Source organism: Silene latifolia, chromosome 6, assembly GCF_048544455.1.
Source record: "Silene latifolia isolate original U9 population chromosome 6, ASM4854445v1, whole genome shotgun sequence".
NCBI classification, from domain to species: Eukaryota; Viridiplantae; Streptophyta; class Magnoliopsida; order Caryophyllales; family Caryophyllaceae; genus Silene; species Silene latifolia.
This window is the reverse complement of record NC_133531.1, coordinates 35,692,311-35,709,101: the sequence shown is the minus strand read 5'-3', so window position 1 is coordinate 35,709,101 and position 16,791 is coordinate 35,692,311. Positions and strand designations below refer to the sequence as shown.

At 36.6% G+C, this 16,791-nt stretch overlaps 2 protein-coding genes across 2 annotated transcripts; both read left to right on the top strand.

The window, feature by feature from the left end:
* The first annotated feature begins 2,209 nt into the window (after window positions 1-2,209).
* LOC141586711 (B3 domain-containing protein At5g42700-like) lies at window positions 2,210-5,757 on the top strand. The gene is made up of 7 exons (XM_074408019.1): window positions 2,210-2,541; window positions 2,629-2,736; window positions 2,834-2,865; window positions 2,964-3,135; window positions 4,220-4,426; window positions 4,825-4,917; window positions 5,482-5,757. Exons 1-6 carry the CDS (start codon window positions 2,419-2,421, stop codon window positions 4,867-4,869), a joined length of 687 nt encoding a protein of 228 aa, XP_074264120.1. The 5' UTR covers window positions 2,210-2,418; the 3' UTR covers window positions 4,870-4,917; window positions 5,482-5,757.
* A 1,272-nt stretch (window positions 5,758-7,029) lies between these two features.
* Window positions 7,030-14,712, top strand: LOC141586710 (putative protein phosphatase 2C 12). Its single transcript, XM_074408018.1, has 9 exons — window positions 7,030-7,623; window positions 8,097-8,268; window positions 8,553-8,706; window positions 8,794-8,857; window positions 10,066-10,173; window positions 13,161-13,286; window positions 13,385-13,620; window positions 13,779-13,975; window positions 14,065-14,712. Exons 1-9 carry the CDS (start codon window positions 7,426-7,428, stop codon window positions 14,088-14,090), a joined length of 1,281 nt encoding a protein of 426 aa, XP_074264119.1. The 5' UTR covers window positions 7,030-7,425; the 3' UTR covers window positions 14,091-14,712.
* The last annotated feature ends 2,079 nt before the right edge of the window (window positions 14,713-16,791 follow it).

The following is a 16,791-nucleotide window of genomic DNA, read 5'->3' as shown; positions in this document are numbered from 1 at the left end:
AAAATTAAAGAAATGGGCCAAGAAAGTAGAAACAACGACCAGAGAATAAACTTGAGTAATTTTTTCAAATAAATGAAAAATAAAGATAAAAAAATGATGATCGAGTATCATTTATGGGACAAAATTACAGAAATAAATTATAATGGCTAGATGCTGAACTAAGTCGTCTATGATACTCGAGTATCATAATATATGCAAAAAGAAATGAAAAAAAATGCTTAAAACAGAAATAAATTTAACAAGTACTCATCATTTATGAGACAAAATTTATGAGTGCTTTAAAATGCTTAAAATACTCGAGAAGTGTTTTTTATAATATGCGAAAACAAAAAATTATACTTTTACATGAAAATTATACTAGAAATTACAGATCTATAGCATTGAACTCTTTAAAATGCAAAACGAATGCAAAGAGTTCAAGATCAATTTGGTAAGATACATGCAAATTTAAAAAAACATTGATATAAAAATAGATTAAGAATATACATACTTGAAGTTGTTAAGAATAAAAATAGATAAATCATACGGAGTATCATCAAAAATGAAAGGGAGAATAAAAAGTGATTGAAACATGGAATTAACAGTGAGCGGCGGAAATCGGAATATATGTGAGGATATAAAGAATAAAGAGGGTTTATAGAGGAGTGACTATAAATATATGTGGAGGCGTTCAAAAGACCGCTTTAGTGTTGGATTTTGGGCCAACTATTTCTTTTACATAGTAATGTTTGACCCACTTTGTTTCACATATTGTTCTTTGTGGATTAATATTTCATACAAAAAGTCTTCATGCTTTTATGACGCTAATTCAATTGCGTTATAAATTAAAGACCTCTCATAAAAAGGGAGATAAGGTGGGCACTTACGCGCTCCCCCACTCACCTCTCATGGGTATTTTGTGAGAGAAAACGTATCCGTCACAAGCTTCGCGAGATATCGCCGTCTTCAATGAGATTTTGTGTGTGTATTTCATAACAATAGTTGGTTTTTTAAGAGGATATATTTGTTTTAAGATTAAACGGGTCGAATAATATGTCATATATATAGATGAGATAAATATTTATTGGGTTTTCTAAAATGTGCCCAATAGGCACATGTTAAGATGCTAAAAAAAAGAAAGATTTACATCAATAATTTTCTAAGTATGGTAATAATGAGTTTGGATTTCAATTTCTCATGATATATTGATGTAAATTTTTATTTTTTTAGCATCTTAACATGTGCTTATTGGACACATTTTAGAAAAACCCATATTTATTTTAGTCCTTGATACATTTTACTTTCAGCAAGTCTTTTCCTTCTAACGGGTATATCCGACACAGGTTTTTGACAGGTTAAGTATTACTCATGTGGGTATATAAGACAAAAACAGTTATTACTCCCCATGCGCACTCGCTTTTGTCTTATCTACCCACATGGATAGAATTGACCCGCTGCAAGCTTCATGACAGATATGCCCGTCACAAATGAGAATTTGTGTTTTACTTTTGTCTTATCTAATATACTTGACCCGTATTTAGCTTAAAACGGATACGTCTGTCTTCAATGAAATTTTGTGTCTCAAAAATTGGTCGAAATAGTTGTCAATTATTTTAATTATTTATTTAGGTAGGGTATATAAATGGATTATGTACACAACTTTTAACTATTTATATGATTTACTTTTAATTATTATATATTTATATGATAATATCACGGTTTGAATATTTAACATCGTTGATTTAGACCATTTAGATAGGTACAATAGAAATGCAAAAACAAATATACATTAAAAAAAATCATTTTGGCCCAAATACATACCCGTGCAATTTTGCACGGGTTTAAAACTAGTAAAGTTTTGATATACTCCGTCGACAATTATATTTCACAGTAAAAACAGCTTTGGAGAGACAGTCTCTCACTAAGTTATTGAGAGACCAATCATTCGTACTCATTTATCTTGTTTTTTGTGACATTTTTATTATTCATACCTACGTATGGAATTTCCGTCTCTGCATAAACTCGATTTTGCTAACCATTCCTTAAATGATCCCTTGACTAATCTAAAAGTTACTGCGTTATCCAAATTCATTGACTGCCCCAAAACTCGTTAATCTGTCAAGTTTGTAGATTGTCCAAATTCAATTGCGGCAGAAGCCCATGACTCCTGAATCAATCCCAATTTCCCACTGCAAAACTCATCGTTTCAAAACCCCCAAACTCCTCAATTGCTCATTGGTTCATCTACTTTATCAAGTCATTTCGCACACACACTTCCCAAACCCACTATTCCAACGGTCGAATTCCCCATTCAAAACATTTCCCTATTTAACTCAACTCTTTTAAAATTCCTCTTTCTTACATCTCTTCCACCAACATTCACATTTCATCTCTAAACCCACAAAAACCCTACAACTCCAAACAACATTACTCTCAAAAATGGGATTATCATACGAAGAAACCCGTCAAAAACGAGTCGAAGAAAACAAGAAACGCTTAGATGAACTCAATCTTATTCATCTCTCTCATTCTCTTAACACCCTCTCTCCCAAATCAACCCCTGTATGTATTTTTCATTTTCTGTTTATATTGAATTATTCGTTTCATTTCTATACGTTTGTTTAAAATGACTCGTATTGTTTTATACAGATGAAGAAGGTGAGTAAGGCTCGAACATTGGAGAAAAAGTTGGCCCCTGACACTCCTGTCAGGCGTTCTGCTAGAGTTGCTAGTAACCCTGCTCCTGTTTATGCTGAAGTTTGTTCTTTTTCCTTTTTATCTTCTTTTAATTTACTTTATATTCAATCAGTTCCGCTTTTATTAAAAATAAATACCTTTTTTTTTTGTTTTGTAGGTTGGATTGCCTAAAATCTACTCACCCAGAAGGTGAGTAATTAATTCATGATAATATTATCGTCATAACAGTGTAGTTAATTACTGGTATGAGGCAGCGGGTTAATTTGAGACGCTTTTTTAAATTGTAGGAGCTATGGAGTGGCAAGAAGGGATTTATCAAACCGAGTGTATGCGACCGAAGAGGAGAGAGCATACACCATAGATGAAGCAGAGAAATTGGAGGTTAAGCTTAAGGAAGAAGGGTTTCCTACCCTTGTTAGACCAATGCTTCCTTCTCATACCAGTGGCGGCTTTTGGCTGGTATGTTTGCTTATCAAACATTTACTCCTCCAGTCCTATTCATTTGTTTACCATTTTTTATTTTATTGTGACCTATTTTAATCATGGTAAATGAATGATTGGGACGGAGGAGTAATAATTAATGTTTCTTTGATTCTATTTGTTGTGTTATGTACCAGTTGAAATGTTAGGTTACGATTAATCTGATTTGATTGTTAATCAGTCTTGTGGTAGCTGAGGAAATGTGTTGATTGTGTAACATTCTGTAATTGAATATGGTTATAGGAATGACTGAATGAGTACGAAGACGTTACTTTGTTTGATACGGACTACTTTTTTCATTCCATTTATATTGTCCTATTTTCATTTTTCGCTTGGTATAAAAAATGAAAATAATCGGGGACACCATAAATGGTATGGAGTAATAAGCATCGTTTTTATGTATAGCTTGTGGGCTTATGTCTATGAATAATGTAAACAAACTCGAAGGTGATGATCATTTCAGCTCTACGCCTGGCTACAGGGAAAGTTAGTAGTGAAAGACTTAATTTTGTCTGATGTACTCTGAACCTAATTACTAAGTTGTGACAGTTTCCTGTATATTCAAGTATCCGTTAGTTGACGTAAATTGCATAGTTGTATTTTCAACATAGGGGTAATGTGAAGAAAGTCGAGCCTCCTTATTCCGTTACAGGCGGGTGTCTTTAGTAAGGATTTCTACTCTTTTCAAGTAGTTTGTTTTGTTCGAGTTGGACTTCTGCTGTCTTTAGTTATGTCTGATTAGATTTCCTGTACTAAGTCATAACTATTACTTGTTCGCTAGCTGTGTTGTTCACAACCTTTATCTTCTTTATATCGACACTTTATGTTGGTTTCGTATGTACACGACACAACGCTGAGACGCTTTAGGCCAAAACTTGTTAGTAATTCAACAATCTGATTCTTGCAAACGAAGAAAGTAACATAGATTTCATATAGGTGTGGCCGTGTGGCCTAAATTGCCTTGGACTTGTGGCTCAGCTATCACATTATCAAATGTTATACAAGCATTCATTTGGTTGGTAATGTTGCTGATCAAGGTCACTTTTCACAACTTCTCCTGTAGGGTCTTCCAATCGAGTTTTGTAGGTCAAGTCTACCCCATAACGACGGAATGGTGACATTGGTGGATGAAGAGGGTGAAGAATTTCCAACAGTTTATTTGGCGCGCAAGAAAGGACTTAGTGGAGGCTGGAAAGGCTTTGCACAGGTTCATGACTTGGTTGATGGAGATGCAGTCATTTTTCAAGTGATCAAACCTTCTGTTTTGAAGGTAATCCTTTTTAGTGTACGAACCTATGTTTTGACCCTTGACTTTGAGATGCCGTTCCGAATGCATTCCAACATTTGAACACTTCATTTTTAGTCAAAAATATGATTTAACAATTTTAGTCAAGTTGAAGTAGCATTGCATTATTCTCATACAATAGCAATTTGAGTCTCACGTGTCAGCAAGACGCTCTTTTTCATATGTAAGTTAGGTCGTCTTTACGTAAAAAATCACTTTTGGTGTGTTGTTATGTATCTACAAGGTGATCTTCCAAATGACTTGAGATGAAAACTTGAAGTCCAAATTACATTGCATAAGAATATACGGAGTACTCTATTAATTCACATACTAGTTAATTCATTCTTAACTGTTTGGTGCATGATAAGCTTGAATATATGCAGGTTTACATCTTGAGGGCAAGTGGTTTAGAATCTAGTGAGGACTAACTAACTAGCTAGCTCACAGGAATGCCTAACTACAATTGCTCTACACAGGTAATCCATTTAAAAAGTTAATACACTTCCTTCAATTCTTTATGTTTTCGCACTTTATTTAAGGGGTCTTTCCCGATTTTCCATCTACCTAAATGTGCTTGCGAGAACAAAGTAATTATACGGAGCTATGTTACTCCGACTTGGCTTCAAGTGTCAGACATGACACGGTGTCGGATACAGTTATTCTCTGTCAAGGTTTTCGAATTGTTGGACTAAAAAATAAAGTGTCGGACACGTGAGCAAAGTAACCAAAGTAAAGCGTTGGAATAACATAGATACGGCTTGTTTCAACTTCAAATCTGTGTGCTAAAAATTTGATGACCTAACACAGGGGAGTGGAATGAGGAACAGTCTGGTAATAATACGCGTAATGTGGGTTGGGTGTATAAAACAGCATAACTAAATAATGCAATGAGATTGTGTGCTAACATTAATGCTGAAAATGCGGGTGTAAATAGATCATGTGACATGCTGTACACATACAGATAGACCTTGACTTGAATGTGCAAGTAATGTGTTGCTGTTTTATTTTGACCATGATTGTTTCTGTATTAATATTTGCAGGTGAATGTTTGCTATCTTCGGAAATATGTCCGTCTACTTGCGTCTTTTTTGTGGTGCTTATCATCAGCTATCATCAATCATCATAATGTCTCGCCTTTTCTATGTAATTAGCTACTCTTTTTTATTGTGGAAACTCTAATCTACTAATCCATTGACGGACTATTAGTTTAACAAGCACTATGTGCCAATCAGCCAATCTGTGTGATTCCGGAAATATTAGGCATTTTCATCGTTTTCCTTAACTTAACAACAAACATCGTAGCCTTAGTTTCAAAATGTTTTAAGATCTGACATGAATCATCATTTGCAATTATCCGAATGTCCAATAGAGTTCCATGATTCACAAAAAATTGAGTTAAAAAAGTTGAAAAAGCATATATAAAAAGTAACTTTAATTTTGGCATTTCCATCTTATGGAGCTCCAAATTTATATGTTACTAGTAGAGATTTTGCGTTTTTCACGCGGTATTCTCAATTTTAAGATGGAGTACATAACATGGTGGTACCCTTACGTTTGTTTTTTGTGCACATCCCCTTGTTTACTTAAGAAACTACACCGTAGTTACTTAAATTAAAATACACCTAATTAATCTTACAAATTTACCCATTCTCCCTCCTCACACGGTCACACCTATTCATCAACTCACATCTCTTATGATGTCCTGCCTCTATTGTACTCTCAATTTTAAGATAGAGCACAGAATCGACGACAACCACCCAGACTTTTGTCGTTCATGGTGGTAGTAGGTGGGTGTTGAGGGGCGAGCGAGTAGTCAGCGTAGCAATAAGGTGATGGTGAACAGTTCCGGTTGTCAGGTGGTGTTAAGGTGGTGCCAAAATAGTGACTATAATGAATTGGATTGGGTTAAAGAGGATGTCTTTTCGATGGTCGGGATTGCCAGTAGTTAATTGGTCGTTTAATTAAAGTAATTAAGTCCTTTGAGTCATAGTGCCCATATGTTATGGAAAAGAGTAGGGGTATAATGTGTACAATCTTAAATTTTAGGGTAACATAGGAAAAATGTCAAATCTCGGAATAACCGTGAATTTTTCGTAATAATAATAACGATGACATCATATAATTCTCAATCACGATTATCCAAGTTTTCTTACGTCTTCCTCTACTAGTCACAATATTTTCCGTTCCTCAATTTCGAGTCTTCTAATCAGAGCATTTATCGGTCTCCTTCTAACATGTCCAAATCATGTTAATGTGTTCCCCATCATCTTATCCTCTATCGACAACTCTCACCTTCTCCCCAAGTAAGTCGATCCTTCTAGTATGATCACACATCAATCATAGCATTCGTATTTTGCCACATTTATATTATGAACTTGATAATGTTTCACAACCCAACCCTCTGAGCCATACAACAATACAGGTCTAACGTGCACTAGAATTTACCCTTTAGTCCATAAGGCATGCCGAGACAACGTATAACAATATGGCACCCTTCCACTTCAACCACATGACTTTAATCCTATATAATCTCCATTTATAATTATTCTTTACCTAAATTATCGAGAAACCACTTTTAGAACGGTTTCATAAATCTAAATAACTTGTTGAGAAAGGGAGATCTTTTAGTTGTTTGTTTTACATTTCCATAATTCTCCAACATTAAAAAAACGAAACACCTTAATTTCCGGTATCACATTGTCTCTCTCTTTCTCTCTCTCACCACCTTTGTCAAAGAAACTTTTGCAACTTCTCTGGGATCCGCGTTTATCGATCATTTCAACTTTTTCCTTTCTTCCTTCCTCTTTGCCATCAATACGCCGCCGTTTTCTTCCCTTTTCCCCTCCATTTCCCCCCTTCTTCATTTCTCGCGATCTTCTCCACATTTTCGCGCAATTTTACGTTATTCCATACAATTTCCATACATTTCCGTCTAAGCACTTTGGCGATTTGCAATTTCGTGTCGGGTTTGTGTCGTAAAAAGGATGTCGTCGAGAGGCGACCACCAAACGGTGCCGTTATCGGTGTTGTTACGGCGAGAGCAAAACAGCGAGAAAGTCGAAAATCCGGAACTTTGTTACGGTCAATTTAATCAAAGTAAAAAAGGCGAAGATTTTACTCTTATCAAGACCGAATGTCAACGCATTGTTGGTGATGGGGTCACCACTTTTTCTGTCTTCGGCGTAATTTTCTTTACTTTCCTTTTTTTTTTTTTTTTTTACTGTTTCCTTTTTAATTGTCGCACTCTTTTCGTTTCACAATTACCTTCGTATTCATAATGTTCCATCCGTCCCAATCATTTGCGTACATTTGATTTGATTAGAATATAAAATTTGACTGGAACGGAGGGACTGATAGCTAATTAATTCGATTAGAAGTACCAATACTTTTGTTTTTTTTTTTTTTGTTTTATTGGTCGTGTTTCTAATGCCAGGGTTTAAATTCTCGGTCGCAATCGTTTGTTTTCCTGTGATTAAAATAACCCCGGAAATAATAATTACTTCCTAATTCTCAATCATTTGTTTCCACCCATCGGCCCCTCATAGACAATATAAAAGGTAAACAAATGATTGAGATTGAGAGAGTATGTGTATTTTAATGGGAGGGAGGGTGTGATATGATGTGGTAACATATTGTGTTGGTGGTTTTGTGGCAGTTATTTGATGGACACAATGGAACCGCGGCTGCAATTTATGTTAAGGAACGTCTTTTGAATAATGTGTTGGAAGCTATACCCTCGGATCTTAATAGAGATGATTGGGTGGCTGCTTTGCCGAGGGCTTTAGTCGCCGGATTTGTCAAGACTGATAAAGAATTTCTTGAGCAAGGTATAATATCTTGATTTTGATGCTGTAATGTAATGATTCATGTTGGGCGTGGACGGTGTGACTTTCTCGATGAGGTTTGGATGGTTATAATGTGATTATTTGTCTTTTAATTGTTTGATTGGTGAGAGGTTTAAAAGTTAGCACATATAATGTGACTTTCGACAAAGTTGATCATGGATGTATCATGATTGAACAAATGTTGCGGTTACTTGATAAGATTAGCGATATTTCAATGTCCATAATGTGAGCATGATAGATGACTAGTGCTCTATGTTTGTACTCAGGGAAAGCATCAGGAACGACGGTGACATTTGTGATAATTGATGGTTGGTTTGTAACAGTAGCGTCAGTGGGTGACTCACAGTGCATATTTGAATCGTCTGAGGGTGATATATATTGTTTGTCGGCTGATCACAGGCTTGAGAGTAATGTTGAAGAGTAAGTCCCTGTTGCATTTCTTACAGTCCTGATAACCTTCAACTAAATTTTACCAGGATTGATGTCTGTTTTTTCCCCTCAATTTAGGAGAGAGCGTGTCACAGCCAGTGGAGGGGAGGTTGGTCGACTTAATACCGGCGGAGGCACAGAGGTATTTATACTTCTTACTTTTTGGAATGTCCCCCGCTATTCTTATTGTATTTGCCATCTCTGTTACTCGGTTTACTTTTTCTAGACTAGTTGCCCCTGTATTAAAGTGAGGCTATGGGTACGGGACATGTCTGTCTTCAGAACACAAATATACTTTTGAAGACATAGATAGTTGTTTGTGTAACAAGGCTTAATATCATTAAATATCATACTTAATGCTTCATCCACAGTCTCTTCTTCTACTTTTGTCATGCAAGGAATCTTTTTACAGTTTGCTACTTTGCTATATGCTCACTCGTCCTGCTGCGCTTTCTTTCGGGTCTTCTAGTTAAGTGATCGTATCAGTTTTATCATCACGAGATAAGTTTAAAATAGCCTTCTGCTTTAACGATTTGAATGTGTGTGAATCATATGAATTAATCTTCTACTTGTGAGATCAATGCAATTAGTATGACATCTTAGGAGATTGAAAGCTAGTTGATCTATTGAATACACTGGGCACCAACAAAGATCCTTTTAGTATGGATGTATATTTTGCAATTCTAAATGCGAGGAACCAGGAATAAAACGCTTTTTTTTTTTTTTTTTTTGTTCGTTTTATTTTTTACATTCGGTGTTTTTAGATGTTAAAACAATGATATGAAAGATTTGTCAAGCTGTTAAATGCTTATTCCTGAATTGAAGCTTTTGCAAAAGGGGCTTTTTAATGGTCTGTGCTGGCGGTTTCTTATGAAACTGGAGTTCAGAGCTCATACTTGTGAAACTGCATATTGATTCTCAGAGTGGTTGTAACTTGTTAGAATGGGTTCTTTCACTAGTTGTGCTTTCTTGCTGCATGCGTGGGCCTTGTTAAGCTGCCAGCTCATTTTTTGTTGTCAAATGACTCGGTTTTAGCTAGTTATAATTCTTTTGGACTACTCTGCATGTCTCTTTTATCCATACATCTGTAAAGAAGTAAATATTCTTTATTCGAGATCTGAGTCCTTGTGCTGCCAAAGGGAATGAATTAAATCCCTATCTTTTTATGAGTTATGAAACATTTCAAATCCAAGGAGAAGAGGATTCTTTTTCTTAATATGAGACTTTGTGTAGAGTGCTATTTCTAATGAAGAGCTCCAGTGAGATGATTGAAGTACATTGTGTGCCACTATATTCTGTGCTACTATTACTATTATAACTGGTGTTGGCCTTTGTTTTTTCTGTATTCAGATTGGTCCCTTGAGATGTTGGCCAGGTGGTCTATGTCTATCACGCTCTATAGGAGATAGAGACGTTGGCGAGTTTATTGTGCCAGTTCCATACATTAAACAAGTGAGGGTAAGCTCAGTAAAAATTTCCTTTTTTTTGGAACTATTAGCTTTAGCTATTATTTATTTATTTATTTAAGGGCTTTCTAATTCTTGCTTAGTTCAAAATTGTATTCAAGCAACAATTTATTATCTTGACTTTATGACGTCACCCAATGGTCCCAAGATACCCTATTTTGCTATTAATTGTCTAGTTTGCCGTTGCTGTTTGTCATAGTCTGGCTGAGTTAGTTGGAATATCTTCACTCACCACTTCAGTTACACCAGCTTTGGAGAGCATGCTTGACTGAAAAGTTTGATAGTGTTGTCAAATAATGTTTGATATTCCTCTAAAATCAATTTAATTTGTAGAACACTTGCTTAGGCTTCAATCAGCCGCATAGAGTGTTCTAGAATTTTTGTTGATGCGATAGAAATTCCTTTTATTTCCCAAGTCCTGTATTACATTTTCCTTTAGGGTCTGTTTGGATTGAAGGAATTGGAGAGAAGGGGAGGGGAGGGAAAGGGAGGAATTTAATTTCCTTTGTTTGGATATTTATGGGAGAAAGGAAATGGAAGGGGAGAGAAATGAGAGGACTTATTTTCCCTCCTATAGAACAAACTATAATCTTTCCAAGGGTGACAAGATTTGGAAAGAAAACATTATTTGGACTCTAATTATACCAAAGATCCTTCAACAATCCTCCATCCATTCTTCATCTCCCTCCTTCCTCCCCTTCCATTTCCCTTCATAATTTTTGTTATCCAAACACCCACATCCCATTTGCCCTCGCCTTCTCTCCCCTCCCTTCTCCTCCCCTCACTCCCCCTCCCCTCCCATTCCCTCCTAAAATTGTAACGAAACGGACCCTTGATTCTTTCCTTGATCTTCCTTCGGCTTATCCTTTCTCATTTTTGTTGATGAAATTTCAAGTTTTGCCTGATTCTTTCCTTGATCTTCCTTCGGCTTATCCTTTCTCATTTTTTTTTCACCTGTATTTTCCTAACTGCTGTTGTTCTTTCCATTTTTCTTTCCTTTCTCTTTCTTGCCATTAGTTCGTCTCCCCTTGATTTTTTGCGTACTTGTTTGAACAGTTCTTATGGCGAATTCTTTTGACGGTCTATGCTATCCAACTCTAAATTATTTTGTGAATAAATAATACTTTCTTATGCCAAGTTTATCAACTTCCTGACGTTGGTTGCTATGCTTTAATGTCTCAGTACACTTTTCCCCAGTACTTGAATGAATAGTGTCACACAATAATTATGCTCATTAGGACCTGAAGAAAACCTTGTCTGTCGCACAGCATTTTGTAGTATACACATGAACTTTCTTAAAATTTGTTTCCTTTCAAACGTGTGTGGTTTGCCCTCCATCTCTTAGCTATTGCCGGCTTTAGTCTTACCATGTTCTACAAGAAATGAAGTTTAATATATTACACTGGCTTGTTAACCATGGCTTTTCTGGCCAGCCTTGTAACCATGGTATTGACTCAAGGTGACGCCAAAACATGCCAGTTTAATTATACTTGACTTGTTAACCATAGTTGGTGAGGAGAAAAGAAGTACTAGAGTTGGCTTTTGGTAAGAATTGATAAGAACTGAATCCTGGAAGAAAATTCGGTAAAGACGGCATGCCGAGGCACTTAAGATTAGTGACACAAGAGTAACAGAAAGAAGATTAAAAAGATAGAGACTCTCTGCCTAAACTTTTGGCTAGAAAAATGAGAAGAGAGCCTCTTTCTTTTAAGCATAAGCCTTGCTGTAAATTGTGTGAGATACATGAATTTGACCATTAACTACCCATTTTTAGTCATGATGTCGAGACGCGTATGATACATGAGAGGTATGCATGATCATTCTGTCATACTATAATATCTGCTGGTGTATGCGAGTAGAATATGGCGAAAGAATGATGGCAGTCACATGAATATATGAAGTGGCTTGTGTCCTACTGGCCTCTACGGTTCTTATCACTTATCAGCAGATACTGTTTGTTATGATATGCACAATCTGATGTTATGTGATGTACTGATGTGGTGCTTTTAAAGAACTATAAACACCTAATCAACTGTAGAAGAAACATTAGCTGATACAGTACTTTGCAGGGTATCATACCTGGATAACATTAGAGGGAATGAGGGGAAGGAACTGGAAAGAGGATGGAAGGAGCAGATCTATTTGGGGGGAGTGTTTGGTTGGGTATATTGGAATGGAATGGAATGGATTTGATCCATTCCATTGTTTGGTTGGGGTGATTTGGAATGGAGTTAGATACCCAATGGATTCTAACTCCACCCCAACCCCTTGGAATCCCATACCCAGCCTTACCCTCAAACTCCATTCCCCCCTCCTATAACTTGAGGTGAACCAAACAAGATTAGGCAAGTATGGATTTATAACCCCATACCACCATACTATCAAACTCCATTCCATTCCATTCCGACTTGTTGAACCAAACGACACTTGGTTTATTATTAAAGGAAAGGAAAGAGGATTTTTCGTTGAGTCCTCTTCCGTTTATATTGTCATCCACCTGCATATTCAAACAATTGAAATCAGTACCTTCTCTTCCTTTCACTAATATTTTTCTTTATCCATACGCACGCACTGCAAAATAATACAAAATAATACAGACAGTGCCAGTGTCATGTCAGTGACGAAGATAGTGGCAGTGGCTTGTCTTTTATAATTACCTTTTTTTTTTCTAAATTTCCCCAAGTTAATGTTGTCTATAGAGATTGCAACAAAAATGAGCCCTTATCTCATGTGATTTGAGGCTGGTTAACATGAATTATCACTTGAAGGTGCTATTATGAGGTAAATTTAAGGAAAACATGGAAGAAAAGAGAAACAGAATACACTAGAAAGCAATTGCCGTAAAATAAATGAGGTGTATAAATAAGTAAGCTGTGTATAGAGATTGCTATTTCTTAAACTTTTTGATGTTGCCTTCAACTATAGCCGAATATTTTATTTCCAGAACTTTTCTGATACATCTTTATGCAAATTTTGTAGTTGTCGAGTGCTGGTGGTAGGCTTGTTATCTGTAGTGATGGTGTTTGGGATATGTTGAGTTTTGAAGCAGCAATCGATTGCTGTCGTGGGATGTCACCAGATGCTGCAGCTGCACATATTGTCAAGGTACGCTTTCAAACCCTTTTTTCGTACTCTCTTTTCTGTGGTTCATGCATTTCTTTCTTTAGAGATGACTGCTCATGTTTGTATTGATCCATTTGCAGGAAGCAGTGCAGATAAAGGGTCTTAGAGATGATACAACTTGTATCGTAGTTGATATTCTTCCGCCTGAGAAAAATCACCCCCCCATGCATCCACCGAAAAAGCAGGGAAGAGGATTGATTAAGTCCATGTTCCGAAAGAAAACAACCGAGTCATCTTCTAACCCTGACAAAGATTATGTGGAGCCGGATGTTGTCGAGGAGATGTTTGAAGAGGGGTCTGCAAATCTTTCAGAAAGGTTACATTTTTTTCTTTCTTTTTCTTTTGATTTCCTTCTAGTCTTAGTTTGTCTCCTGATCTAAAACATTCTCTTGTCACCCCGGACACTCGGTACCTGCATTTATTAATATTTGCAATTCATCTTAGTTTTTTGACGGGAATTTCAATGACATGCAGATTGGACACGAAGTATCCACTCTGTAACATGTTCAAATTGTTCATGTGTGCTATTTGTCAACTGGAGATTAAACCTGGTCAGGGTGTTTCAATACACAACGCCTCCGATCGTAAAACCCGCCCTTGGGATGGCCCTTTCTTGTGCCAAAGTTGCCAAGAAAAGAGAGAAGCTATGGAAGGGAAAAGACCGTCTGGAGGTAATCACATCTCGCCACTTACTAAACTTCTCTGTATTTTCTCGACATTATTTGTTCTTACAATTTTCAATGCATTTCCACTTCTCCAGATAGATATAGCAGCGGAAGCGATTAGTTGATTGTTTTAGGAAGCAGGTTGCCAACTCCAGTCCGATCATTGATTAAGATTGAAAAATCGAGGTTTCTGGGGGACATGGTATTCTAGTATTCGATTCACTAAAGGAGTCGAAGATTGTAGACATGGACATATTATGTATTGTAGTTCATGTCAGAAATCTCAGTTTTAGGACTGGCTAACCTTATCTAGGACTGGCTTCTGAGTGCGCAAAAGGACCCCAATCATGTCAGGCTCATTGGGGACGTTACAGGAGACATTATCGTTAGCGTCTCTCAGAGAGGTTGTGTCTGCATCTCTGGGTCCATGCAGGTGCACATCCATACAGCAAATTCCCACTGTATAATATTACTTGAAAGGGGCATTCATATGTACTATCTATATATAGAACGTGTGTTAGTCAGGATAGGATTCTTTTTAGACGGAGGCTACCGAGTAACAACCAAGTAGAGCTTTGGCTGAATTCATTTGTTCTAATCTAGCATTTGTTTGATTCTTCTGCAGCTAGGAAGTCTGTCACTTGTAATACGTAATTCGTCTATTTTTTATTCTAGTTTGTTCAGGAAATGTATCTATAATAACTAATCTTATGTGCTATTGAATGGTAAAGATCGTTATTGTGCAAGAATCCAGGGCCCGATCTGCATCCGTTGGGCTTGATTCGAATATTTTTGGTCTGAATGTTAATAGTGGCATGGACTTGAATGTGGATTTAGTAAGACCAGCTTTACACCAACACCACCAAAGTCCAAAACATAAAAGCTACTGTAGTAATTGTGGTATCTTCAATTTTATTTTAAGGAACTGATTTAATGTAATGATTACCGACATAAGTCGTTCATGCAACACCCATAAACGGTATTGCTTTTTCACATACGCCTTTTACTCTTTCACATACGTAATTTACAAGGTTACCCTTGTCATTTCTTCATCCTTTTCCCCAATCAATTATTTTTCTCCCTTCCCTAATCCCCCTTCACCATTAAATCACCCCTACCCATCTCCATTAACCACCACACACCTCCATTAACCACCATCTCGCCGGCCGCACTCCCCACTTCCCGCCACTCCGGCCGACACCAGTCCCTGCTCCGACCTCGGCCAGCCACCCCTGCATCGGACTCCCTTCCCCTGCGACTGCCGCACTCCCCTCCCATCCCCCTGAGATTCCGAGTCCGGCTACCACCGCACAACGTTTAGTAAGCAAACTTTCCTATCATACAAATTGACTAATGCTAGTCTTGTCTTTGGCTACATTTTACCGAGAAAGGGAACATATCTTGAATTCTAAACCATTGTGTAGGTAACCAGTCGACAAAGACGAGCATCACGACATTAAGCCATCATTTTCAAGAGATGCTTCAATCTCGATTATAAACCCAATTTTAGGTCAAAATAATTAATAAGAAATAAACAACTTTTAATAATTGCTAAACAAATTAGTATTACTTCATTAATCGAAGAATTTGAAGAATTATAATCCATTGTTCAAGTTTTAGAAGAATTAGGTTTTAATTTTAGGGAGAATGGTATATAAAATACCTAGTTTGTTTAGATTTAGGAAAAGGGTAGAGTATGGAAATTTTATGAAAAAAAGTATGTGAAAGAGTAAAAGGCGTATGTGAAAGAGCAACACCCATTCAAGTATCAGCTCTTAAGTTTATATACGTCTGTTATGTAGCCATAATTCTTTGTTAGGAAGTACATATAAAATGGAATGCCTTTTTTAGTGCAAAAGATTTTAAAAAGAATTTAGCGGTTAGGGGTTGCGCTTAAAGCATTTATCGCCAAGTGACGGCGAACGAGTAATTACATAAGCTAAATTTGAAAAAAGGTTGAAAATTTAATTAAAAACTTTGAATTTTCCCTTTTTCAAATGAAGACGAAAGACTCTACTAGCCTCTTTTGAGTCTCGCTCCACCACTGCATATACCCATATTAATGTTATACCTAGAGGAAGAGAAGAGGCAAGGTTGGGAGGAAAACATGGGGCAATGGAGTTGAAGAGGTGGGTGGTATAAGCAGAAGACATAAGTAGTTTGGTCATTGGAAAGAGTAGCCCAACAACATGGGTTAAGTGATCACCCTTGTGTCTCTGTCGCACTTTGCATCTTGCCATCCATCACTTTCAACTTTCAAATATTGCATTCACCCTTCCTTCCATTTACCATCACTTTGGTAAGTATTAAAAATAGGATAGCGATAGGGCGCCATCCAGTGGCACCGAATCTCGGCGCCACCCTAATTAAAAAATGGAAGAATGAAAAAATATTAAAATGACTTTTCATTTTAGCGGCAAACACATATGGGTAAAATTGTAATATCATAAGGAGAATTATCTTATCTTTTAGATTTAACGAAGATATGATTTCAACTACTTTGATATTAATACAGCCACATGTATACTAATTTGATGCAAATTGTGGATTGCTTTTAATACTAATTGATTGATTATTTTAATACTCAACATTAATTAGGATACATCATAAGAAGGAAATTTTGGATTGATTTGGTATGTACTCCCAGATTAGCAGCACGTTCATCGGCATCGTTAAGTTCATCATCATCATGCTCTGTAACATACATTTGATGTATCCTAATTAATGTTGAGTACACACCATGGAAATTTCCGCAAAATTTCCGCAAGTGCATCGTTAAGTTCTAAATATTACTTGCGAAAACGCATACTCCGTAACATATT